The following is a 27309-nucleotide window of genomic DNA, read 5'->3' on the forward strand; positions in this document are numbered from 1 at the left end:
TAGGAAGATAGGAGAACAATATAAAACTGACACTTGTAAACCCCCCCCCCCACCCACCCAACAAGATCACTTTTTGAAGCTGATCACAATAGCAGCCAAGTGGAATTCATTTGTGCCCTAAAATTTGTACCACCATTACTTCGCATTCTCCTGCAAATAGACTTTATTAAAGCACAAATTAATGTTGCCGTATTGGTATAGGTATTGCAACTAACAAAAATTTTGAATACCTGTCTATCAGTTGTTGGTATCATCCTCAAATATTACACCAAGGTTTTCAAAATTAAATAAACAATTAAATTAGGAAACTTACTTAGGCATGACAGGTTAATTATAGAACCCTTTCATTGACAATCAAGTGCTCAATCAAATAACCAAGCTAGTGTTCTCCTCACTTTTTTCAGGTAAGAACAATAGTATCTTAAATACAATCATGTTAAATCACAGTTAATTATTTATTAAATCCAATTTTCTATCAGTAGTTCGGCCTCGGTCTTAACACCAAAGATTCGCAATCTTTCCCAAATTTTTTTTGCTCTTTTCTTCTCTAAATCGAATTCATTATTTTCAAATTGAGCTCCCCAAAGTTTCACACCAAATTACTTCTCAAGGCTAGCATGGCTTGCTCAGAGAATTGTATATAAAAATGCTAATCATTCGTATTAATGGTTAAACGTGACAAACTGTCTTTGTTTCAATCCCATTAACACAGGTATGTGTAAACGCAATATTTTGATACCAACTAATATCAATTTTCGGTAGACATGTGGTAATATGTTTAATTTTATTAATAGCCGTCCTCAGCCTCTCAGCCGGCTATTATAGCGCTCCTATTTTTTATTAATTCAAAGAATTTGAATGATATTGAGGCGCTGCCTTTTTCTAAGATCTGTTCACACATTTTCATGGTTTTTAAAGTCAAATTGGAGTAGTGATTTTGGTCACGCCAAAACAGGAAGTTGAGCAAAAGAACGAGTGGTTTTGCGGCGTGAAATTTATTCACTCTAATTTGAAATTAGAGTGAGAAAACGGAATAATAGTTCGATTTCTCGCTAGTGTTGATTTTTACTGTTTTTTTGTTTGGTTTTTACGGTCAAATGTTTTTCTTAATAGCTTTCCTATCCATTCGAAGACTATTCTATATCTAGTTTTTTTTGTTTAGTCAATGCAAATTTTTGAAGTGTATATCGGGACTTTTCCTGCTAAATTTTTTGATTTTGTCGAATAAGAATTTGCTTTGCTTCTTGCATAAGCTGTATAGATTTGTCCTTTTTTAATTGCTCTCAAATGACATTTGTAGCAATTATATTAGTCATGTGGTCTTTATTCTATGCGATTTGTCTTTTGATCGAGTTATGTTTTGACCAATTTGACCTTTCGTCTTCAAAAATGGGATAAGCAGGTGGCGCATGGAGGGCATTAAGTTCTTTTAGAGCTTTTAATTTTTGCTATACTCTAAGAATGCGGTTAAACAAAAACTGTTTTGCGGAGACCGTTTCATGGTGTAAAGTGCGGTTTTTAATCTTGAAAGTTTGGGCCCCTCAGTCACCGTGCCCCCCCCCCCCCCCAACCGCCATCATCACCCCCACCCATTAAACACCCTCTCCACACTCCCATTGTCCACCCTACTGCGCCTGCCGATTTCAACCCCCCCGTAGCCTTCGCAACCCTACCCGCTGCTTGACCCCCCTAACGCTTGCCCCGCCCCCCCCCCCCCAACACACACCTGTCACCCAACCTAATGCAGGCACCCCTAAGCCCCAGCTGGCTAATACCGAAGCCAACCGCTTGCCGGCCATTTGAGAGCAATTCGTTAGTTTAGTTGATTATGTCTAATTTTTGTTTTATTTCATACTCTGAGAAAGATTTTTGATATGACCTGTAAAATCACATTAACAAAAAACGGTTTCTTTAAATAATTTGTAACAATGACATCATTTCCAATTTTTTGGCATTGAATTTTTTTAATTTTCAAGGAATTTGTATTCTAATTGAGCGCTGATTTTTCTTAACGTTATCGATAACGCTTTTGGTTATTATGGCCGCAGCAAAACAGGAAGTAGCGCAAAGAGTGAGCGGTTTTGCGGCGTGAAATGTCTTTACTCGGATTTCTGGATACAGTTACAAATGGCATTTGAACAACAAATGGATTGCTCGACAGTGATTTATTGCTCATATGCGCCAAATTCAAATGGACTTGTTTTTACGGTTATTTCGATCTTGGTTTCTAGTTTTTCTTCTAAATAGTTTCTCCAAATTCATTCCTACTCCTTTCTATTTCCAGCATTTTTTGTTGAGTCAATGAAAATTCTTTGAATTATAGTTGAGGACTTGTCTTTTTTTATTTTTTAAGTATCTGTTCAAATATTTTGATGATTTTTGCAGTCAACTTTGTGTGGCAGTTTCGGTCACGCCGAAACAGGAAGTGGTTTTGCGGCGTGAAGTTTGTTCTCTCTAATTTGAAAGTAGAGTGAAAAACTGTGTTTGAATAACAATTTGCCTTCTCGCTACTAGTTTTTTTTGTCACATGCGGCATTTTGACTTTGATTTTAACTGTATTTTTTTTCAATTTTCGTGGCTGGATTTCTCTTAATAGCTTTTCAAATCTATTTAAATCCATTCTAGGTTTAGTGTTTTGTTTATTCAATGCAAACTGTAGGTCAGAACTTGTCCTGCCACGTTTTTTACTTGGTCAAATAAAAATTTGTTTCCCTTTACCTCATTTTACCGCCTTTTCGATATTTTGCATAAAATCTTTTTTGATATTTCTATGGTAGTTTCATTTTTTGCTCATTTTGTTCAAAGTGCTTTTAAACATCAGTTGCTCGGCAAAGCAATCTAAAGTGTACCGAATCTGTATCGAAAAACGAAATCAAAATCGAAACGGGATAAACCCATAAAGCCCAATTTTAGATGCCCGCTACTTGAACTCTGCTCAAGTCTTAATTAACATCTCTAATGCGTTTTGACATTGATACTGGTCCTATGTTCACTCAATAAGAAACAGGAGTATGTCTAACTACGAATTCCACTATAAATAGTTCGCACATAAAAAATTTTTTTGTACAACAATTAATTTTTATCATTTTTTGTGTTCCTTCAATCCCTAATCGGTGTTATGGGAATCAATGGCGGAGTAGTATATAGCTGGACCGAGGTGCCCGGGGGGGGGTGGCAACCCACATGTATTAAGATTGGTTATAGCGGTTGTGGCTCGCTTCGGTCGCCCTTGAATTATTTTAGCAATGTATAAAGATAGGAATCAGATATTAATGTATGATATATAAGGATATGAATAAAAATTTATAAGATTAGTTGTATTAAGACAGATTCTACATGTATTAAGATTAGGTATAGAATCTACATGTATAAAGATAACGTATAGCTTCTACATGTATTAAGATTAGGTATAGAATCTACATGTATAAAGATAACGTATATCTTCTACATGTATTAAGATTAGGTATAGCTTCTACATCTAAAATTAGGTATAGTATTACATGTATTAAGATTAGCTATAGCTTCTCACAAGCATTAAAATTAGTCTTAGATGCTCACATGTATTAAGACTGTTCTTGGATGTTCACATAGTGGGATGATTAAGGAACATCCTAATCAATGTTATTTTTAATTAGTCGTTGTAATTTTTTTCATCAAAAGGGAAAGAGCTTGATGAGTACGAAATGCATACTATTTATGACGTCGCAAAGAACGCTATAAAATGGATTTATGACGTCACAGAAAACAATAACGAAAATTGATCAACGGTACTAAATATTGAATAAATTCCTGACATTCCTTATAAGGAAAGCTAATTGATATAAGGAGGATGATACGATTAAAGAACTCATTCGATTTGTCCATGCATGTTTAACTTTGAATGAAAAATAAAGCAGCTTTCAAAGTTTTTTTCCCGAACAATAATTAATCTATTACAATGAATACCAAGACTAGTTATACAATACACTACAAAATTACTCAAAACACTTAAAATCTAATCAAAATCTATCAAGTATCAGCGAAAATAAAAAGTGACGGATGTAAAATATTTGAAAGTAGAGTTTTAATTTCAGATCATCAAAGGTTGTGTATGTATTCCATCTGCCTCCACCATTCGCTTTGGATAGAAATAGGAAAGTCCCTTTTTAGTTTGTTCGTACGTGAGAACTTGATGATTTACTGTTTTGAATCCTCTGTTAGTCGAGGATACATTCACTGCTTCATCCAGTATTTTTCTGTACTTCTGCAATGGTCCATCATTATTTTTTTCTAGAACCTTCTTGTTGAGTCCCTTGCTGCTGAACTTAGTTTTCTTCGTTCTAGAGTCGTAACAGCAATAAGTTTTGCTACATAGAGACAACATTTCAGTACATCGAAACTCCTCCTTGAATAATCCAGGTTCCCGCTTATCATTTTTCACATGTTTAGGGCAACAAGTTCTCGGAAAAAATTTTTTGTTACAATCAGCGCGAAAATTTTCTACACAGTCATTACTTCGGAGTTCTTTCCAAGTGCTCTTCATTTCGGGACGAATGCATTCATAGAGAATCTCATGAGCTAGTGCCATATACAGAGAGTCAGTGTCCATCTCAAGCTCTTCAAATTTTTTAACATCACAGAACTTGTCAAAAAAGTTGTAGTAAAGCTCTAACATTCTCAATTTTGCATACTGAAGGATAAAAAATCCAACAATTATTGGTTCACGATGTTCAATTGTGCTTTTCACTAGTTCAAATTCATAGATATCTCTCGAAACGCTATTGAGTCTTCTAAAAAGACGGTTATTAATTGCTTTATGCATTTTTTCTTCATTAAGATAGAAGGTTTCGGTGTGTCGACTTCGATCCATAATCTGATAACCATACGAGCTGTTCCCAAGTAACTTCATAGTCTCAGCAACAACGCTCGAGTCAAGATTTTCATCTCCCTTTCGTCTCGCATCAACAACAGATTGCACAAAATCATTAAAGCACTTTTGTGGCGTATACTCAACAAATCTGTATACTCAACAAATCGGTCCAAGCTTCAAGTAAAACTTCAGTAATGGCGTTATAACTATTCCATTATTTAATTTATAACTCGAAATCAACATTTGTTGTGGTTTCATCAATAGATCGTTTTTTTCAGCATACTCTCTCATGAAATCTCCAATATCTTCTCTTCCAACGTTGCTATTTTTGAAAATTGGAGGAAAGTTTGCGAATCGTTCGTAGAGCTCCTCCGGAACTTCTAAGTCACATTGTACATAACCGAATAACTTATCCTCATCTATCCGCTTCAGCAGGATTTCCATGCTTAAGGGTAGTTTGTAGGGAAAATTTTTTCTAATGTGATTTTTCAGAAAAGAGCTTATCTGAACCTGATCCCACCTTTCACACTCCCTCATCTCGATAATTTTGTATCCCTTTTTCTCCAAGTGTTTTTTCCTTAACTTATCAGATTCTCGCTTCTGGAGACCATGTTTAAGTTCTTCCTCGCTAAGAGAGGGTTGAGCTTCTCTACAGGGACAGAAATAGTAGTAACATCCGAGAGCTTCGAAAATTGTATTGCAGTGTCCACAAAAGCCATCAACACTAAACCAATCAATTTTTTTCTGTTTTCCAGTTGTATAGATGCTCTCAATAGTACAGTCTGGTCTGATTGTTTGATAGTAAGAAATAACCATGTTTTCAAATTTTCTAATCTTGTTCTGACAAGCTTTGAACTTTTGGAGATCAGAATCGAACTCCCACCTAGTGTATAAACCCGTTGGCATCGCTTGACACATGGCGAAGGGATACAATTGGCTGGCGTCTATTCCAACTATCGCCTTACAAATGTTGTTTGATGTTCGGATGAATGTCTTGTCTACAACAGCTTTCCTCGTGAAGACAATAGAAGGCCCACCAGTCATTTCACTTCGAACTTTTTCATGTAAATCTTTATCGCTATCGACGAACGGATAAAATTTTGAACTTGTTGACTTGTGAAGACAAATATTAGCCAAATTTGGAAGTGTACAACCGCGCTTCAATATATCAATGTTCCGATTATGATAAAACTCATTCATTTTACTCATTGCAGTCAACGTTGGTACAACGTCTTTGTTATTATACCATCGAAGGAAATCACGAAAAGTTTTCATACCCTCCTTCTTCCACAAATCTGCTAAAAGAGTATAATTTTGTTTTCCTGACAGCGGCTTCTCTTTCAGTCCCATCTCCTTTAGGATTATCTTCTCGTCTTTCCCACGCTGTATTAACTTCTCGAACTCAGAAAATTCCTTCTCCAAAGGATTAAAGTTTTTCAGTTTGCTGAAAAATGAGTCATAGGGAGGAAGTTTGTCACAGTCAAGTTTCGTCAACGAATCAAACCATTCATACGGAAAAAATCCTTTTGTCTCCTCGGACTGATATGCTTTCAGAAATAAATCCAGAGATGTAGCTCCACCGAGAAAGTTCAGAATATCGAGAAACTGAATGTCACCAAAACTAAAAGATATAAATTGGTTTGCCTTCTTTATTACCGTAGGTTGATTAGATCTATCTTTATTACCGTAGGTTGAATAGATCTATCAGTTATTAGATGAGGAATGAGATAAGTTTTGATTAGGTTAAGGTCATATTTTCCTCTGTTGAATCCAAAAACTGGTAAAGTGTCAACATAACTATCAAAATGACGCTGGAGATCAAGGAGCTGCTTTTGCTGGAATCGTAAAAAATTTTCAGATGCATTGCTATCTTCCGTTTTGTTACTGATATTTGGTTGAGTTTCGGAAACAACTTGCAATCTAGAGGAAATATCACTCAACCTAGTTTTGATCTCTTCTTCCACCGCCAACAACTTAGGTCTCATGTCCGCTTTGTTTTTTGCTGCTAATGTTTCAAGTTGAGCTACAAATGATATGATGAGACGATTAGGATCATCTTCGCACAAGAAAATTGGTTCCTTCAACAGATTGGAGAAAATTGAAACAGATTCTGGTACATGAGTTCCAATCCATGATGTTGTAGCAGAGCTACTAATTTCCGATGAGTTGTCACATATTGCTTCAAAGTCGAAGACGGCAAAGTTTTTGAAGAGGGTACAATCTTCTGGATAAGTGATTGAGAAGTTTTCAAGTTTCTGAAACAATGTTTCCTTTAACGAATAAACACCTCTCGGATAGATATTTTTCACTCGTTCTTTGCAAGTTCGTAAGTGGCGATTAAAATGTCCAGAGTGATTGAAGAAGACGTCACAGCTGGGACAGCGGAACTTCTTGAAGAATTTGTTGATATCATTTACATAACAGATATGGTTGTTATAGCGAAGTAATTTAATGTTTTCTTCATATCGTTCAATGCTTCGTCGAATAAGTTCGCCAACTATTTCACCATCTTCAATGGTAAAATCATAGATGAAGATATTTTTTTCGACTAAATTTTCAATTACTGGGATTTGATCCAGAGAAACTCCCATGAAGTTTTCAGGATCACAGTCAGTGGCCGAAACAAAATTGTCAAACAGTTGCATTGCATGTGGTTCAACATCTACGGATCCAAATAAATGAATGGAAATTGCTCGGAATAGACATAAGTTATCGTTATAAGGTACATCATGTCCATTTGAAACCAGACAATTAACTTCTGGGTTTCTTAACAAAGGTTCCGGAAGAACAGAATCCAGGCAACCCAAAGGAATATTTTTTAAGAGAGCTGCAAAGATGGTAACGTTCGTAATTAAAGCGAATCGCCACTTTGAGTTCCGGCGTTCCTGTGTACAGGTTTCAATCAAGTCAAACTTTCCAATTTCACTTTGAAGGTTGAGTAAATCGTTTTTATTGCTCAACAAATGCGCCCTATCCAGAAGTAAATTATTTTCGTGCGGATAATAATAACGGTAGTCGTTGTTCTCTACGTTCTGCAACAGGAACCCCAAAGCTAGGTTAACTTTTGCAGCACATTTGAGATTTTCAAAAACTTCATCAAGTTTTTTGTTTATTTCGTTGGTGTCCAATTTGGACAGGCTGAAGTTGAAAACTTCTTGTCTTCCATGCTCAGCGTGCACATCTACTAGTAAATGCTGACATGCTGCTAATTCCTCTTTCAATTTTTCACTATCTTCATTCAACTCATCAACTATTTCACGGACACGGGTTGTGTTTAAGCTCCCAACTTTCGTGTTAACTTGGTGTATCTTCCTGCGATGAAGCTGCAGCGAGTAGAAACTTGGAAAATCTCTCTGACAAACAACGCACTTGTTTAAGGTGTTACGCGTTTTCGATCCATGCGATTTGGCAATATGGTACGATAGTTCTGCCGAATTTTTGTGTTGCAAAATTACAGTTTCGTTTCTTGCAGTATAAGGTACCGCTAGAACAAGTCCTTCTATGGCGAGCAATGTGATATTTTACTATAGATTTTCGACATTTTTCACATCTGTAATTGTCGGTCTTTTGCAGGCATTTCCCAAATATTAGAAAGTGACTAAATATCGGATTAGGAAAGATAAAATTTTTAAAAAAAAGTTAACAGTCAACGTTTCTATAGAAATTCGGTAAACAAGTGGTTCTCCTGTTCCCCAAAAACTTAATGATTTCTCATGACGATAAACAAACAGAATAATTGAAACAATAAGTCTATTTACTAAAAATGGATTTATCAGGTCATCAATCAATCATAACAAACATTGCATAACATTGGAAAGTTCCGTCAACCTTTATTTATTTACCTAATGTCTTCAGAAATATTGTTTACAAGCCAAAAGGTTGGAACGATTAGTTATATTACTAAAAATAGATTATATCTTAAGTCGTCAGCCAATCAGAACAAAGGTTACATAACATCCGAAAGTTCCATCAGACTCAATTTATTTACCTAATGTCTTCGGAAACTTTGTTTACAAGCCATAAAGTTGGAACCATTAGTTATGTTACTAAAAATAGATTTTAATTCAAGTCGTCACCCAATCACAGCAAAGTTTTAAAAAATTCGGGAAATTAAGACAGCCATTATTCGTGTACACAACTTCAACAAATCTGATTTTTTTACTTAATGTCTAGACAAAATTTATTTGAAAAGCAATGAAAACAACCCAAAATTTACCTCAGGTTAAAGATTTTGGAACTTCGGGAAAATGCGACAGCTTTGTTTTAATTGCTGAGCTTCGTAGAAACCAGACAGCTATAGTTTGTTTACTTAATGACTAGACAGAATTTGTTTACAAGCAATAAGAATAACAACAATGTAAAGAATTTTCGTATTCGAACGACCTTGAAATTTTGTTTACACCATGTTATCAACTCAAACCCAATAATTCATAGAGGTAATTCACTGTTTACTCACTCAGTTTAGTCTCTTACTATGGTTGAAGCTATGTACGAAAACAGTCCCGAATACTTCAAAAAGTTTCAAAAACGATTCAAATACACTATTTGCGACACAGAACCAAAACCTCAAGATTCTGCAATAGAAAATTATGCGTACGGTTATCATTCATCTTCGACTGTTATCGATGGTTGTTTGTTTGGTTCCAATCATTGGCATCTCATTTTTGAAGATACAGGTCCCAAAGATAAAATTGTTTTTTCTTCGTATGCTCCTGCGACGATACCTTGCCTTGTGACTTGTTTTAAAATCCTTATTTTGCCTACGGAGAAAAATTTTGTTGCTTATGGTGCTATTGTCTTTCGCTTACATGTTGCTGTGGAGTACTTGTCAAAATGTAATCATGTTTCAACCAACAAAACTAAAAAACAACTTCCTCTGCCTAACCTTGTGAAAAGACTCTCAACCATTACTACTACCATACGTGCTTCTACTATCCCCGATGTGACTGTAAAACGTTTTTGTCAACTAATGCTCGGTGAACATTCTTCTTCTCTCTATCAGATTATGGATATAATTTTAAGTGGGCAGGGAAGTTTTGTACGTGAGACTTCAGACTATTTAATAAACTTTCAGCTCTGTAAAAATTCTACTGTCTAAAATAGTACTGTGATAGAACAAATAATTCAATTTCACTCCATATGTTTTAAAAATGCCAACAATTGCAATTCATTTACATCAGGTACAAATGGAAACTTACTGCTATAGAAATAATGAGCAATATAGATGCAAAATAAACCACAGTTGCGAGTCTGCTGATTGCAGGGGAGACTGAATATCTCTTCTGTGCTCCATAATATCCATCATCATATTTAAATCAGTACATTGCTGTAAGTTCGCCAACTATTTCACCATCTTCAATGGTAAAATCATAGATGAAGATATTTTTTTCGACTAAATTTTCAATTACTGGGATTTGATCCAGAGAAACTCCCATGAAGTTTTCAGGATCACAGTCAGTGGCCGAAACAAAATTGTCAAACAGTTGCATTGCATGTGGTTCAACATCTACGGATCCAAATAAATGAATGGAAATTGCTCGGAATAGACATAAGTTATCGTTATAAGGTACATCATGTCCATTTGAAACCAGACAATTAACTTCTGGGTTTCTTAACAAAGGTTCCGGAAGAACAGAATCCAGGCAACCCAAAGGAATATTTTTTAAGAGAGCTGCAAAGATGGTAACGTTTGTAATTAAAGCGAATCGCCACTTTGAGTTCCGGCGTTCCTGTGTACAGGTTTCAATCAAGTCAAACTTTCCAATTTCACTTTGAAGGTTGAGTAAATCGTTTTTATTGCTCAACAAATGCGCCCTATCCAGAAGTAAATTATTTTCGTGCGGATAATAATAACGGTAGTCGTTGTTCTCTACGTTCTGCAACAGGAACCCCAAAGCTAGGTTAACTTTTGCAGCACATTTGAGATTTTCAAAAACTTCATCAAGTTTTTTGTTTATTTCGTTGGTGTCCAATTTGGACAGGCTGAAGTTGAAAACTTCTTGTCTTCCATGCTCAGCGTGCACATCTACTAGTAAATGCTGACATGCTGCTAATTCCTCTTTCAATTTTTCACTATCTTCATTCAACTCATCAACTATTTCACGGACACGGGTTGTGTTTAAGCTCCCAACTTTCGTGTTAACTTGGTGTATCTTCCTGCGATGAAGCTGCAGCGAGTAGAAACTTGGAAAATCTCTCTGACAAACAACGCACTTGTTTAAGGTGTTACGCGTTTTCGATCCATGCGATTTGGCAATATGGTACGATAGTTCTGCCGAATTTTTTTGTTGCAAATTTACAGTTTCGTTTCTTGCAGTATAAGGTACCGCTAGAACAAGTCCTTCTATGGCGAGCAATGTGATATTTTACTATAGATTTTCGACATTTTTCACATCTGTAATTGTCGGTCTTTTGCAGGCATTTCCCAAATATTAGAAAGTGACTAAATATCGGATTAGGAAAGATAAAATTTTTAAAAAAAAGTTAACAGTCAACGTTTCTATAGAAATTCGGTAAACAAGTGGTTCTCCTGTTCCCCAAAAACTTAATGATTTCTCATGACGATAAACAAACAGAATAATTGAAACAATAAGTCTATTTACTAAAAATGGATTTATCAGGTCATCAATCAATCATAACAAACATTGCATAACATTGGAAAGTTCCGTCAACCTTTATTTATTTACCTAATGTCTTCAGAAATATTGTTTACAAGCCAAAAGGTTGGAACGATTAGTTATATTACTAAAAATAGATTATATCTTAAGTCGTCAGCCAATCAGAACAAAGGTTACATAACATCCGAAAGTTCCATCAGACTCAATTTATTTACCTAATGTCTTCGGAAACTTTGTTTACAAGCCATAAAGTTGGAACCATTAGTTATGTTACTAAAAATAGATTTTAATTCAAGTCGTCACCCAATCACAGCAAAGTTTTAAAAAATTCGGGAAATTAAGACAGCCATTATTCGTGTACACAACTTCAACAAATCTGATTTGTTTACTTAATGTCTAGACAAAATTTATTTGAAAAGCAATGAAAACAACCCAAAATTTACCTCAGGTTAAAGATTTTGGAACTTCGGGAAAATGCGACAGCTTTGTTTTAATTGCTGAGCTTCGTAGAAACCAGACAGCTATAGTTTGTTTACTTAATGACTAGACAGAATTTGTTTACAAGCAATAAGAATAACAACAATGTAAAGAATTTTCGTATTCGAACGACCTTGAAATTTTGTTTACACCATGTTATCAACTCAAACCCAATAATTCATAGAGGTAATTCACTGTTTACTCACTCAGTTTAGTCTCTTACTATGGTTGAAGCTATGTACGAAAACAGTCCCGAATACTTCAAAAAGTTTCAAAAACGATTCAAATACACTATTTGCGACACAGAACCAAAACCTCAAGATTCTGCAATAGAAAATTATGCGTACGGTTATCATTCATCTTCGACTGTTATCGATGGTTGTTTGTTTGGTTCCAATCATTGGCATCTCATTTTTGAAGATACAGGTCCCAAAGATAAAATTGTTTTTTCTTCGTATGCTCCTGCGACGATACCTTGCCTTGTGACTTGTTTTAAAATCCTTATTTTGCCTACGGAGAAAAATTTTGTTGCTCATGGTGCTATTGTCTCTCGCTTACATGTTGCTGTGGAGTACTTGTCAAAATGTAATCATGTTTCAACCAACAAAACTAAAAAACAACTTCCTCTGCCTAACCTTGTGAAAAGACTCTCAACCATTACTACTACCATACGTGCTTCTACTATCCCCGATGTGACTGTAAAACGTTTTTGTCAACTAATGCTCGGTGAACATTCTTCTTCTCTCTATCAGATTATGGATATAATTTTAAGTGGGCAGGGAAGTTTTGTACGTGAGACTTCAGACTATTTAATAAACTTTCAGCTCTGTAAAAATTCTACTGTCTAAAATAGTACTGTGATAGAACAAATAATTCAATTTCACTCCATATGTTTTAAAAATGCCAACAATTGCAATTCATTTACATCAGGTACAAATGGAAACTTACTGCTATAGAAATAATGAGCAATATAGATGCAAAATAAACCACAGTTGCGAGTCTGCTGATTGCAGGGGAGACTGAATATCTCTTCTGTGCTCCATAATATCCATCATCATATTTAAATCAGTACATTGCTGTAAGCGAGAGAAAATGTCTTTATAGGCAGTCAGAGGTAGTGCTAACGGATCTGCAAAGTATAGTACGGGGTATGCGTAGCGTTTCGCAAGCATCACCCAATGTGAACCAATAGAATCAGCTCGCGATGCATTCACAATTATAAAACTGTTAACTGGTAAATTTATGGGATAATTGTCAGCCGCATAAACACCTCGAAATTTAAATTTGAGATGTTTGCACTTTTGAATATGAATATAAATTTGGTCTTCATCCATTATTAAGGATTCATAGGTAGAACATTTTTGGGTACGTTTCTTGCAGAGTCAATGTACACAGTAGACGATTTTTCTCCCAGGAAAAAAATTTCAATGTTGTTTGGCAAACCAGTATCAAATTTCAGTTCAACCGATAATGATGAGTTTGTTAGTTCGGGATGAATAAAATCGTGTGTTGCCTCTTGCGTGCTAGTTAAGTCAAAGACCATTATAAAGTGATGCGCAAAATCACTTAGGGGTATTCCATGACCGTTTTCAACATAAGCTAGGGCACTCATTGAATTGTAATACAGGCGCTTGTTATCATTTGTTAACATTGGAGTGCCAGCTGTCGCGAACCCGTTTCGATAGACCGTAATTTCACTCAAATCAAACTTTTGATAGTGGTAGGGATTGATATTGTTAGTTCCAATGAATGCATTGCTCCTGCACAATGCAACAATCAGCCGCCTTATTGGTTCTTTTGTAAAAATATCTTCATGTTTCCAACTGCGTTGACCTGCTGTTGCGAGGAATGTTTTTGTTATTACTTCATTGTAGCGATACATTGCCGGAGTTTTTAGGAGTGTTTTTTCAATGGCTCCAACAACGTTGTCTGACACTGTCATCTTTCTAACAAATAAGTTTGCTTCATCAATTTTAACTTTGTAATTTTTTGCCGCTGTCTCACTAATGGTAACAAAATCATCTTGCGATCTTCGGAAAGAAAGTCTCAAGGTAACACCACTTACTAGATGTTTTTCACAGGAAAAGAAATCAACAGCGAGCTTTCCATATAAAGTAATTTGTTCCGATTCTCTCACAGCTACCTGCCTTGCATCCCTTGAAGCTGCAGCTATACCAGCGGGGTTCGGCTCATACTCGTAGCCTTGACACTTTAACCAAGTTTTCTTTGCATCGGCTCCATGTGAAAATTCTGTTTCAATAAAACTTTTATGAGCATAGTGTCCATTAGCTGAGGAAATTTTTATTCCATTTGCAGAAACAGTACAGTCGGCGAACAGTGAATGAAGAACATTGTTGACAAAATATGCAGCATCGGTTGCGGTTGCATCGCCGGTGGTATATCGCAAATCAGTTCCATCAGCATTTTGTATTCGACATTTTACTTCCAAATAAATTTTTTGCAAGTCTATGAAATTGTTGCGATCACCTACCACTTCAAATTCGAGCGATGATCCAGAGGGAGAATAAAGTGGTCCAGTTTTTTGCTCAAATGATTGATCAAAGGTGACTAGCAAAGGTGGTTTTTCAAATAAATCCAGGGAACTGTGAGTGGCTTCGGAAGGTATTACAATATTAGTTCGCATCTTTGACTCGAGAGAAAAAATCCAGTCGACTTCTTCTTGGCTGTGGTTTTTGAGAAATGATTTTTTTAGTGGAACGTTTCTTGTAGGTTCGAGGTTTAGCATTTTGTTGTCTTCGACGTTTAATAACTTGCCGGCCTCGTGTTTTGCGTGAATGGAGAGACCCACCAAATTGTTTTTGGGCTGTTTTTGCAAACGTGCTTTTCAACGCCTGCTTTGCCGACTTTCGTTTCGTTGCTACTTCAACCAACTCAGGTGCACCCTGCACTAAAAGCTCTCGGCCAATTCTTGTGGCAGCGGGCCATATAATTCTTCTTGCCAATGGTAAAGCAACTCTTCCAATACCTGCTGCGAGGGCTCCAAAGCCACTTCCTCTTTGACGATAATGACCGGAGAAATGTGGCATCGACTGTGATGCTTGGTTGCTGTAGTAAGCTTCCATTTCACTTGATTTTTTGAAACTTTAAGCCTACTATCACTTTTCCTGTACCATTAAATGGAATAAGTTTTCCGGCTTCGTTCCTCAACTCCACTTTAATGTTCTGAATATGGTTAGAAAGTATGGGCTTGTAATCCAGAATTGTAAATGTCTTGTGATGAATAGGTGTAACAGTGTTTATGCTGCCGTTTCTTAAACGCCTTTCGGTCTCAATGATTTTAATTACAGGAGCTCTCACGTCTCCAATAATTTGATATTCTATAACGTCTATGTAGACAAAGATTAATTGTGAGCCACAGGTTATATCAACTGGAAAATCACTTTGGTGTCTATTGAGAGTTTCGTGTGATTTGTATCCAATATGAATGTATCCATCATGCGAGTTGTCTTTTTACCCTTGAAGCCGAGAATACTTGGAACTTCTTCGTTTTCAAATGAAAAACCCTCATTCGCTCCGAATTGTAAAACCAATTTATGAGTAATTTTGTCAAAAGTAAAATCAAATTGTTTAAACTGAGCAATTCGCCTGAGTTCATCCATTAGTTGATCCAAGCTACTGTAAATGCCTTTGCGAATTTTTCTGAGGTGTCCACTGCGATTATTTGAGGCATCGAGTTCCACTCCCGAGTTTTTATAAACGACTAACCCGTTTGAATTGACGTTGTTGATGTTTGATGGGAAGGATATTGAAGATAAAGCTACTTGCCATTCTCCATCCAAAATAAGTGGTTGAGATAACTGGTTACGGAATTTTGCCATTGTGTTTTCACCAAAAACTTCCATTGATGCGTTGGATATTAGGTCGATTGTGAATTCTTTGGCGGGATTCATTTTATTCATCTGCAGTAACTAACACGTTTACTTGGACTAATTCTGGTTCATAAAATTTACCTTCAATTATAACGTTGTTTGCATCTATAAGATTGTACGTTGGTGGACTCACGGTAGCAATTTTGAATATCGTAAAAACTTCGTCTGTATAATTTTGTTTATAACCTTTTCTGAATTTTTCGTCGTGCTTTGCAATCCTAACAAGGTCTCCTTATTCGTATTTTGCTTTGTACTTTGTTGTGTTGATTGCTAATGATATTAAAATTGGTTCATGTTTTTTGAAAACTTTATTAGGTGCTAAATGGGTTACCCGGTTAACACGACTGTTTATAGTATTTACAAACTGGGGTAAATCTTCAATATATATCCAAGTCCACTTTTCTTCCAAATATTTGTAAATGATGTTTTTAAGCGATTGAATGTTCCTCTCTGCAAATGCCGACTTGGTTTCGCTTTCTGTTGTATAAAAATGAATTCCTTTCTTTTCACAAAATTTTTTGAAATCTCCTTTGAACTCTGATCCCTTGTCTCTCCATACTTTTTCTGGTTGTTTCTTCTCGATCATTTTTTTGAACGCTTCAACAGCATCTTTTGCAAATAAAGCTTTCATTGGTTGAACTCGTAAGTAACGTGATAAAATATCCACAGCCACTAACAAGTATTTTACACCGTTGTTGTGTTGGGCAACTTTATCCATATACGCAACATCGACAAACCAGATTTCATTTATTCTATATGCAACAGCTTTCAGTCGGGGAAAACTTTTCCTGAATTGTCTGTATTTCGTGTACGGGGCTTTCGACTGAAGATAGCGAACAATTTTGTCTCTGGTGAAACCGCTAGCCTTCTTCAAGTTAGCAATGCTACCAAATGCAGCACTGCCTTTAGTGTACAATTTGTCTAACTGTTTAACTTGATAGGAAGTAATTCTCCCAGGGGCTGGTTGGTTTGATTTCTTTTTCTGCCTCTTCAAAGTTTCTCTGGTCGTTGTCAGAAGCTTTTGTTTTCTTTCGCTGGGATTTTGAAGCAACTTCTTTGTCCGACTCATATTCCAAAAATTGCAGTCTCTCTTCAGATGATAAATTTAGAAACTTTTTGGCGTATGTGTTACAAGTCAAATGCGAACCAATATCGAGATGCGTTAATACACTGAATTGTTCGAAAGATAGTTTGCAAGTGGTTTGCTGTAGATTGTAAAGAAACGTAGCAGCAAGAACTTCTGTATTTGTACCATTAATAAGCAATCTCTTTGATGAGTCCAAGGAAACAGAATCTGATTCCTCTATTATGTCCAGTATTTTTCTCGCTCTTTCAAATTTTATCCCCTTCAAGATTCTAATATCATTCAACACTCCTTGTCTGATAGTTGATGTGTTGTCTGTCGTAAATGATTTCGCCATAGACTCGTTTATTGTACTTCTATCATCCACTGAAGCGTTAGTTTGTTGCTCTGTATCCTGTTGCGAGGCAGGGGGAGCTGATGGTGACTTGTTTCTTTGCAGAAGTGATATCTGCTTGGCTGGGTTGTGAACATCTTTGTTGCTGAGTAATTGAGATATATGAGGTTGTTCTCTTGTATACATCTGCTTAGGTATTAACACAAACTCTTCAGTATGCATGTTCCAGATACTCTATGCAGGGTAATGCTATGAGTTGAATGAGATTGTTGCCCGAGGGAGATCGAATTATTTTTAACCGTTCAGTTTTCCCTACTTTCCTGTTCGAAAGTTGACGCAGAGTTTTTTTTCAAATTTTTTAGTTCTTTTTTATTGACTGGAACAACTCCAGAGAGTACGTTCATCACACAGTCACTCAGAAACCAAATGAAGTCGGCGTCTTTAAGTAACTCGGATTCAATGTTGGAGTTCTTGTTTGTGCTATTTGCCCATTGCTTGAGCATAAGCAAATGTTTCCTTTTCATTCGTAATTGGTGTAACAACGGCTTCCTCCGAAGGAATGTAAAAAATTGAAGGGTTAGGTGCAATAATATGTGACGCAAATCGTAAACCCTGACTGGTTTTGGGATCGAGATCAATAAAAAAAATGTCCAAAGGGCTCCGCAGTTGCTAGTTTGTATGCTTCTTTTATCAGTTGGAGACAATTCAACTGTTTTCCAAGATATTCAATTTGTTGAATGTCACGAAGCGACTTGAATAATGTTATTTGTGTTGTATTCAGATCAATGGTTCTGGACCATTTGCTTTGATGGAACAAATTATGCTTGACGTATATAACATGTAATTTTCGATGACGTCCTGAGGTAGCTATTTTTACAAATTCTTTATCGTTGAAGATTTCTTCACATGAATCATCATAGATAAGCAGACAATTCGAAAGATTTTTTGTTATATCAAAGCCTGAGTATTTTAGAAACTCAATCCCTGGTATAACTTGTTGCATATCTTTGAAAAGTGGTTGGAACTCTTTGTAAAAATAATAAATTTTCTCAAAACGTGGATAAAAGGTCGAACCTTTTAGCATCCGAAACAAGAGTTCTGTTTTACCACAACCACTTGGTCCTACAATTGACATGAATACCCTGTCATGTGTAAGAAGCACTTTGTTCATAGTTTGGGATTAGGTAAAATGTAACCAACTAAACTCGATAAGAGAGCAATCCAAATTTATTTCTCTTCACAGCTTTCTGATAATAGAAAGAGCATAGAGAAGCAAAGAATGATCATTAAGACAATGATACTAACTTGAACAAAAAATATTACTTCGGACCTTGGCACTGTTGAATTTGAACAACAATGCCATGGGGGCCTCTCCTTGTTGTTCACATCAAAGAATAAATTACTGATACCGGCGTCAGCCTCGTCTCTTTGATTCATTGGAGAAAAATAATTAATTGAAAAGTGAATTGAAACAAGGATCAAATAAAATGTGAAATTGAATTATTTACTGGGCAACTGTTTCATGTACCAGAACTCAAACAAATTGAAACCTTTAATATGACTTTTTATCTCTAGTTTATAACAGACGGTTGATGAGTCATTTTCCTCGAACGATGGTTGATTGAAGACGTTTTCAACTTCGGGGTGCTCCAAGACATATAATCGCAACTCATTCGGCATCTCATTAAAAGATAGCTCACGTTCTGGTGGTGTTTTTTTCAATCTAAATTGAGGAACTTTTTTGTCCGCCCATTGCTTCCAACGTGGGATTCGCTGCTCTTTGGGGGACTGCATAGGCTTCTGGTTTGTATTGTTCATGGCCATAATTGAACTGATTCCGATGTTCTCGTGCTCTCTGTTTATTTTTTACGTACAGTTGGAAGTGATAGAAATTATCTATCACGGGCAGGAAAGCCCTAAGGCTGTCTAGCTCGTCGGGAGAAAGAGTAATGGTTGCAAAATAACGTTTTGCTGCTGCGCTATAAAGCGAATTGTAACGCGGTTGTTGTGATGTGTTTGGCATATTGTTGAGATAGTTCGCTCGGTTCTGTTGATCACTTGAAAAATTATTCTGTATTGGTGGAGAGGGATCCTGAACTCTGTTGAATATTACAATCGGCTGATCGTCAAGTGGAGTCAAGCAGGTGAATATCTTCAAGTTGTTTGACAGATAGGTTGTTAAAGTTGCCATGTCTTCTCTGTGCATCACTTTGTGTCCACTGTGAAAATATTCTTGCTTTACATTCTGCGCAGTGATTTGATAATTGATCGTTTGTTGAACGAAAGTTTGAATGAAGATAACAGGAGGAAACTTTTTCTTCTGATATTATCTCTGAGATTCGGGGGCAATTTAGATCTTTCAGATTATAAACAGTTTTTTGTAAAAGCTTACTGAGGAGCTCACACTTTTCAATGCCTTTGGCAAAAAAGTTTTTCCGTGTGAATCGTAAACTGAGACTCAGACAGATTGTTTTCAAATCACAGTAAAGTATATCACCTTCGTCCCAATCAAGACCGTGTAGGTTATTGGTCAGCCAAATAACAGTTTGTCTATCGTGTGCGGATAAATCAGCGAATTTAAGCGGCGGTTTGAAAAATATTGTATCGTTGTAACTGGAACACAAACTGAGCTCTTTTATAATGAATCCAAGTGACTTGAGTTTGAAACCTTCGAGATCGAGGACAATTATATTTGTGGTTCTGCTGCCAAAATTTTCTAGCATTCCAATTCACGAAACAATTGTGAATGAAAAAATTTCACTGATAGAATGAATAATATTCCTGTCAGGTGTCCAAAAAGACAATTGTTTACTGGTGAGTAACGGAAAGCGTAAACATATCCAGGGCCTTTGTTTCGGCAATCTTTTATAAATCCAGCGGTGTCATGCAATGCAGCATGAAGTCGTAGCACTTTGCTCCGTTTCAATAAAGGATCTAGTCTTGAATTATCAATTCCAATAAAACCACCATAGGGTCTAAATTTAAGTGCTATTTCTCCGTCAACTTCTGGATCTAACAAAGAACAAGCAGCTACGAAATATAATTGTCGATAAGATATGTGTGTATAATTTATGTTACCTCTCAGTGATAAAACTTTCTCATGAATGAGCTTGATGTCTTTTGTTCCTATTGTATTCATTATTCACTGTTTACTGAACGTGTGCGTTTTTGTTTATAAATCTTTTAACTTTGATGGTTGTCAACTTGAATAATAAATCAAGCACTGTGATTGGTCAATTTATTTTGGAAAGTTTTTTGACCCTGAACATGCTTGGGCATGATCCGATGACTCTCTACTCAATATATCATTAATGATTTTATACATCTACTAACAGGTTAGTTATTATTTTTTTTGTCCCATTTATGTGTACATTTATGGACATAAGTGATTATGACCATAATTGTACACATAATTACGTGAAAATTTAGTTCCTTGTACAACTCTGGTTTTTTTATCAATGTGTATATTTATGTATGTATGTGTATGATTGTATGTGTGTATGTATGTTTGTATAACGAAATGTTTTACTTAGAAAAACCTGATTGGTTGGGATTGGCTTTATAAACAACTAGAGATCTCTGATGGTTCGGGGGTTTAGTTTAGGTGTGATTGGTGTAGGTGCGTGGCGTGTGTGTGTGTGTGTGTGTTTGGGTGTTTGCGTGTGTGTGTGTGTGCATGCATTGTTGTGTATGTTTGTGGTGATTGTAATTGGTTGATGTTTAGCGGAGTGTTTGGGGTGTGGCGGTGAGATGAATGTTGTTGTTTATCACACCAAACGTGTTTCACAACTTCTCATATTGATTAAAAGTGAAATAGCGTTGAAAATTTTTGGACCCCATTTTCATAACATTTCACATTGATTAAAGCCAAAAAATCGACAAAAATTTTAAATTTTTTCAAGTTATTGTCCCCCTATGGGACCAAATTTTCGATTTTCGAAAAAAGTGTTTCAGACAACTTTTTTCACTCACAAAACATGTTTCACAACATTTCACATTGATTACAGCCAAAAAATCAAGGAAAATTTTTTAGGCCCCATTTTTCAAAAAAATTTTATAAGTTATTGTCCCCCTATGGGACCAAAATTTCATTTTTCGAAAAAAGTGTTTCCGACATTTTTTTTTCACTTACAAAACATGTTTCAAACTAGTTCACATCTTTTAGAGACAAAAACAACAAATTTTTGTGAAATACAATTTTTTTCAGAAAAAAAATAGGAGCTGATCAGAACCACAATGGGGGGGGGACATTATGTATTAAGATAGGGAATGCAGAAATTGTCCCCTAGGGGGGCACTTAGGGGGACATTTACTGCGAATTTGCGTTAAATGTCCCCCTAAGTGTCCCCCCTAGGGGGACAATTTCTGCATTCCCTATCTTAATACATAATGTCCCCCCCCCCCCCCCCGGTGTGGTTCTAGTCAGCTTTTTATACTACTTGGCGGCTATTTTCCTGCAATCTGCCGGGTATATTTTTGATTTTCTTTTTTCGATAATCTTTTTGTTTTTGCTCTGAAGATGCACGGAATGTTTATTACAATGATTTTTCAGCAATCTCGCAGAGTCAAACAATAAAACAGAATAAACTTATCAACGACGGAAAACAACAGATTCATATGCAAATATGGCCAGACAAAGATTCAATTTTTTTCAAGTGTTGAAGTACAACTGCTGGTTTCTCGTTCTAATGATATAATGTTTAGAACAACTTAGAATAATCAAGGAAAAATATAGGAGTTAAGTCAGGTTTTGGCGTTGTTTTAATCAACTAACCTGTGTTCTGTTCCCGTTCGTCTCCTCTCTCAGGTCCAAAGGCTGTTTGCTCGCCATTCCTCCATAGTACAGTCTACAGCCACTACATTTGTACGTTAAGTAGACACTTTCTGCACAAAAGAACAGCATTAAAAATTGCATTAAAATATTATTGCGAAGATTCTTATCACACGGAATTGGAGTTATTGTTGGAACTTTTCCTCAATATTAGAGTCTTTTTGGAATTTCGTCACTTTAAATTACTTGATCACTTTAATATTGCTTCAACTTTTACACTGCTATATAGTTTAAGACAAAATAATCGTCATCGGAAATTTTAGTTGAAGTTCTGAAGAGACCCAACAATAACTCTCACCACTAAAAGCTGATGTACATAAATGCATATACATCAGAGCAGCTTAGATCCTCACTTGAGATAATGTTGATACTATCTTTTCATATTGCACATATTATTCAGCAGCGATTGTATCAAGCGGCGCTGCGCAATTCACAAATACATTTAATCATCGCCAGAATTTGACTAGATTTGTGACATCACGCTCATTGCACAATTAACGCCTTTTTTCAATCAATCGAATAGTTCACAGATTGACGGCTTTTGATATTGATTAGTCCCGGCTGATTTATAATTTTTAGAATCATTCCATTTATTTTCTAGCTAATTAAATGGGATTTTTTCAACAATTTGCCCCCCCCCCCCCCCCCTTGGTACCTATTAGAGAATCTCCCCTTCTATGCTATACTTTACAACAATATTACTTGACTAACAATTTATATATTGCTTAAACTCAATTTAACATAGTATACGCATATACGTGGAAAGTTATTAGTTGTCTCTGATTGCTTAATAAATCGCTCGCTGAAATCCTGTTCAAGAATAGCCTCGCTTTTTCAAAAGAGGGATTGTTGAAAAGATCCATTAAATGTAGGACAGGCAAGTCGGCGTTCTCCCTGCTCCAACTTTCAAACTTGTTTTCACTATTCCCACGATAGAAAAGTTTATCAGGAGGTAGTTTTGATCTACCGAACTCTGGGTTATGGGCCCAGCACGCTTCCGCTGCGCCATCCTGCTTACACAATGATGGGCGTGTTGTAGAATTAATGATTCGGACGAATTGACAGTCAATTGATTCGGACGAATTGCAAAGTCAATCAATAGTATATTATGCAAAAATCCGGCCGCTTATGTGAGATAGTTTTATGCAGTTAAAACTATCTGACGCAACCTGTTAGCAAGTTTCATCAGATCAGAAAACATATCTGTTAAAGATACAAATATCTCAATCGCAAAAATGGTTTTACCAGGAGTTTATTTTGATCCACCGACCTCATGCTTATGGGCCCAGCACGCTTCCGCTTAGCCCTCCTGCTGTTTTGTAATGTGATAATGAAAAGACTATTTACTTTCTCGCGACTATTTTGTCTGGGACTGTCTTGTCTGCGAATATTTTACAATTTGCGACTGTTTTGTCTAGACTAACTTGATTTGTCAGGGATGTTAAGGAACTTTTCCGGTTTGTAGAATACTTGGAAACAGTTCAGCATGATCTGATTATAAGTTAAAGTGTTGTCTGGCTACGAAGGTCATCGAAGAAGAACAAAAATGGGCACATTGCAGAAAGAAATGTGGGAAGATTGGATGAAAATTTGAATTTTATATAAAACCTGCGTTAAATAAAATTCAAATTTTCATCCAATCTTCCCTCATTTCTTTCTGCAATGTGCCCATTTTTGTTCTTCTTCGATGACCTTCGTAGCCAGACAACACTTTAACTTATAATCAGATCATGCTGAACTGTTTCCAAGCATTCTATAGATTTATTATTTTATCTCTCGAATTGGATTATGAAGAAAATTTTTGACAAAATTTACTGAAGTTGAAAAATTAGAGACATTTTTTTAAATTAAAGTAGTGCAATGAATCGGTTAATCGTATCCTGCAACTATCTTATGCTGACAAAAACTAGTGGCAAATTACTTCCCAATGAAATTCTTAAATTAGTTTTACTGATATTACCAAGAGCTAATTTTTTTAGTTATATCAGTCCGCAGAGATGTGAAGTTATAAGGATAATCTGCTGTGAATAATAGAATATATAGATTCTATTTGTGGGCCTTAAATGGATATATGCGTTAGACAAGATGTTCTTTTAGATTACATGGAATGCTTCCCTAATTTATCACACTTCAGTAAGCTAAACTGAGTGCTCAACAGAGGCCTCTTTAACGAGAAATGACTTAGGTTGAACGCAAATGAGGTTTGAATAATTCAAGTATTGAAGATCGATGTAATAAAAATAGGTGTCATGTCTTAAATTCGTCCATAATCTATAGACTAGCATTTTAAGATATGATATATGACTGAATGAGTTATTTCGGCATACAGATCTCCAAGTGTTGGAATCAGAAGTGGCGGAAAATTTTTGGTTGTTCTGAAAGTTATACATTAGAAGAAAATGTTTTTGACGTTTCTCACTCTTAATTTTTGGTTTACTTTTTCCACACTTTTTGCAATAATTCTCGCATATGTGCGAAATTTTTCTAACAAGTTCATTTTTGGACATTTTTTCCCTCATTACTGCAAATTTTTTGAACATATTGTTAGCACCATGCAGATCTGTGACGTCATATCTACTAATTTTTGGATTAATTGCGTTGTTTCGCCCTTTAGATGCGTAAATAATAACCCCCCCAAATAACCCCCACCCACTTAATACCCCCGCCTATCCCGTACCCCACCCCCACCTATCCCGTACCGCCCCACCCCACCTACCTACCCCCCCCCTCTCACCTCCACCAGCCACCTAATCCCCCCACACCTAACACCTCCCCCACGTAACCCTTCTACAACTATCCCCCCGCCTACCCAGGGCCGTAAACTAAAAGCTGCGTCCTCATTTTTTTGAAACAGTGTCTGAAGTTTCTTCGATATTTCTTTTCTTTGATCCTTCTTGCTTTATGTAAGGTTAGGTTAGTAATTATATTGCACGACTCTTCGAGTCGTTTCCGGTATCTACCGGCTATGTTTCTATGAAGATTTTTTGCTTGAACGTTTTTGCGCTTTTCTTCTAGAATAATCTTTGACTTCTCAAGTGACTTTTCCACACATTTCTTGATTTTTGAGTTATTGCTCGCACTCCGAAATAACGAAATAAAGCGATAGCCGAGTGAGTAATGCAGCTGTCGAGGTAAATTGGAATCAGGACGACAGGGTTCCAATCCTACCTTTGTTTGATTTTTTGCACCCATAAAGAAAAATTTATCTAGGCTACAGACCCTGAATTAAGTTGCCCCGCCTGTCATTCGAGAGCAATTTTTCCGACGTTAGTCGGTTTATATTTAAATTTGCTCTAAGTTTTATAAACACAGTTTTTATACGAGCAATTTTTATTTGTTTACGTTGTTTATTTGTAGCAGTTAATCCGGCGAAGAATGTCTGTCGAAACTCAGAGTATAGTTTCCAATCAAAGCTTGTTAACCGTTCCCTCTCTAAATGTAATCGCACCTGTGAGTACCACCTGTAAAATGTAAACAAACTAGCTTATAACAATCTATACTCTAAACATCCAAATGAGTAGTTCTTAAATTGGCAAATTAGACGCTTTAAAACCGGATCCCGTTTTCTGATTTCAAGGAAAATTACGAAGTAAATAGAAAATTTCGGTGAAAAAACAAAGTTAAATTGGAAACCAATTTTAGTCGTTTTCGTGGTTCTATAATATATATGACGTTATAATTATTTTCTGTTTGCTTTAAATAACTAGAAGTTTCTTTTTATTTTTGTTGTATTCTAGCAGATATTTACAGTTCTTTTTTCTTTTGAGTTGACAAATTTAGTCAATTTGTAGATGTAAAAAGCGCTGCTGCAGAAACTAGTTTGTAGTTTTATTACTGTAGAATAACCCTTTAGTTCAGAATCGGATACACGAAAAGATTTTTTGTATACAATTTTAGGCCGGAACAGGTGGTGGAGGAGTCACCCAGTCAGCAGTGAGTGGGAAGAAAACAGCTGGGGCTGCATCTGCAGGTGGTCAGAGCAAAATGGGTGGGGCGCAGAGTCCAGCTATTAATGTAAGCCCATCAGTGTAGTTGATAGAATGTAGTCTATGAAGTACTGCTGCGTCCATAATTGCTATAGTCTCTATGTGGGTTCCACTTTTGTATCTTGATACATCGGTTCTTAAAAATGACCGAATATAAAAAAGACGACGCGTGGTTTGCTGTCAAAACACATCAACTGCTCTAACGCAGATGTTTGCGCCAAAAATTCGAACTAAACTCAAAAGGAAGCAAGGGTATACAAGGGTGAATCTCATTGCAGACTTGTAGTCTTAAAATTATCATTGCAAATGAGAAGATCTAAAAAACTAAGAACATTGATTCTTAATCGGTTGCCTTTATGTTATATGTTGATTAATTTATTTGGTACGCAATCAAATACCTTTAAAGGCTCGAATAAATCTCTTTTGATCACTTGTTTTGTCGCATTTAAAATTTAGTGCTATTTTTTCCTAAGTTTGCCATCCTACTCAATTGATAGAATAAACATACAAATTAGATGAGGCATAAAGTTTGTTTTTTTTTCGACCAAATAAACTACTTATTGAAACTCTCCTCATAAACTACTTCGTGAAAATAAAATTCATCCTGCAGAACTTCAAATAGCGGAAACTTCGTTGAATAGATTTTTCGATATTGTCCAACAAACAAACTAATATTGTCTACTGAAGACGAACTGAAATTCAGAATAATGCGAGACGTTGAAATTAATGTAAATAATTGTACATATGATTTTTCTCTTACAACGAAATTTAAATCAAAATGGAGTCAGATTTCAATTATAAGAAATTTTGTTCGTAAATGGAATAAACTTCAAGGAGTTCGAAGAAGCGGACAATCAACGAAAAATTTAAAACATCAGTTGCAAAAAAAGACATGGACGAGTTCCAATGGACAAAAAATTGTAGGCTTTAAATGTTTATTTTTAAAAAAAATAGTTTACAAAAACTGGAAAATGAACCTTTTTATTTACTTATTCTAAGGAAAGATGTTGTTTGTTTGATTTATAATATTGCAACATATAACTTTCATCTTGTGATTATTCGAGTTTACATGTTTGAGATCTGAAAAAATAACGTTAATTATCATTAGTTCTCCGAGACATTAAAAATAAGTGTAACCAAAAGAGATTTTGAGTGACAGAAGTCATGATGGACCAAAACATTTCTTCGTGAGAATTAATAACAATTCCTAAACCAGAATTGAATTTTGAATGACTATACCA

At 35.9% G+C, this 27309-nt stretch overlaps 1 protein-coding gene across 1 annotated transcript in view; it reads left to right on the forward strand.

Annotated features, from left to right (window-relative positions):
* Positions 1-27309, forward strand: part of LOC142343099 (androglobin-like) — a 307512-nt gene that overhangs the window by 130804 nt on the left and 149399 nt on the right. Inside the window, 1 exon segment of the mRNA XM_075394786.1 lies at positions 25980-26096. Within this exon segment, the coding sequence (XP_075250901.1) occupies positions 25980-26096 (117 nt within the window).

This window comes from Convolutriloba macropyga, chromosome 7, assembly GCF_964194025.1.
Source record: "Convolutriloba macropyga chromosome 7, txConMacr16.3, whole genome shotgun sequence".
NCBI lineage: Eukaryota > Metazoa > Xenacoelomorpha > Acoela > Convolutidae > Convolutriloba > Convolutriloba macropyga.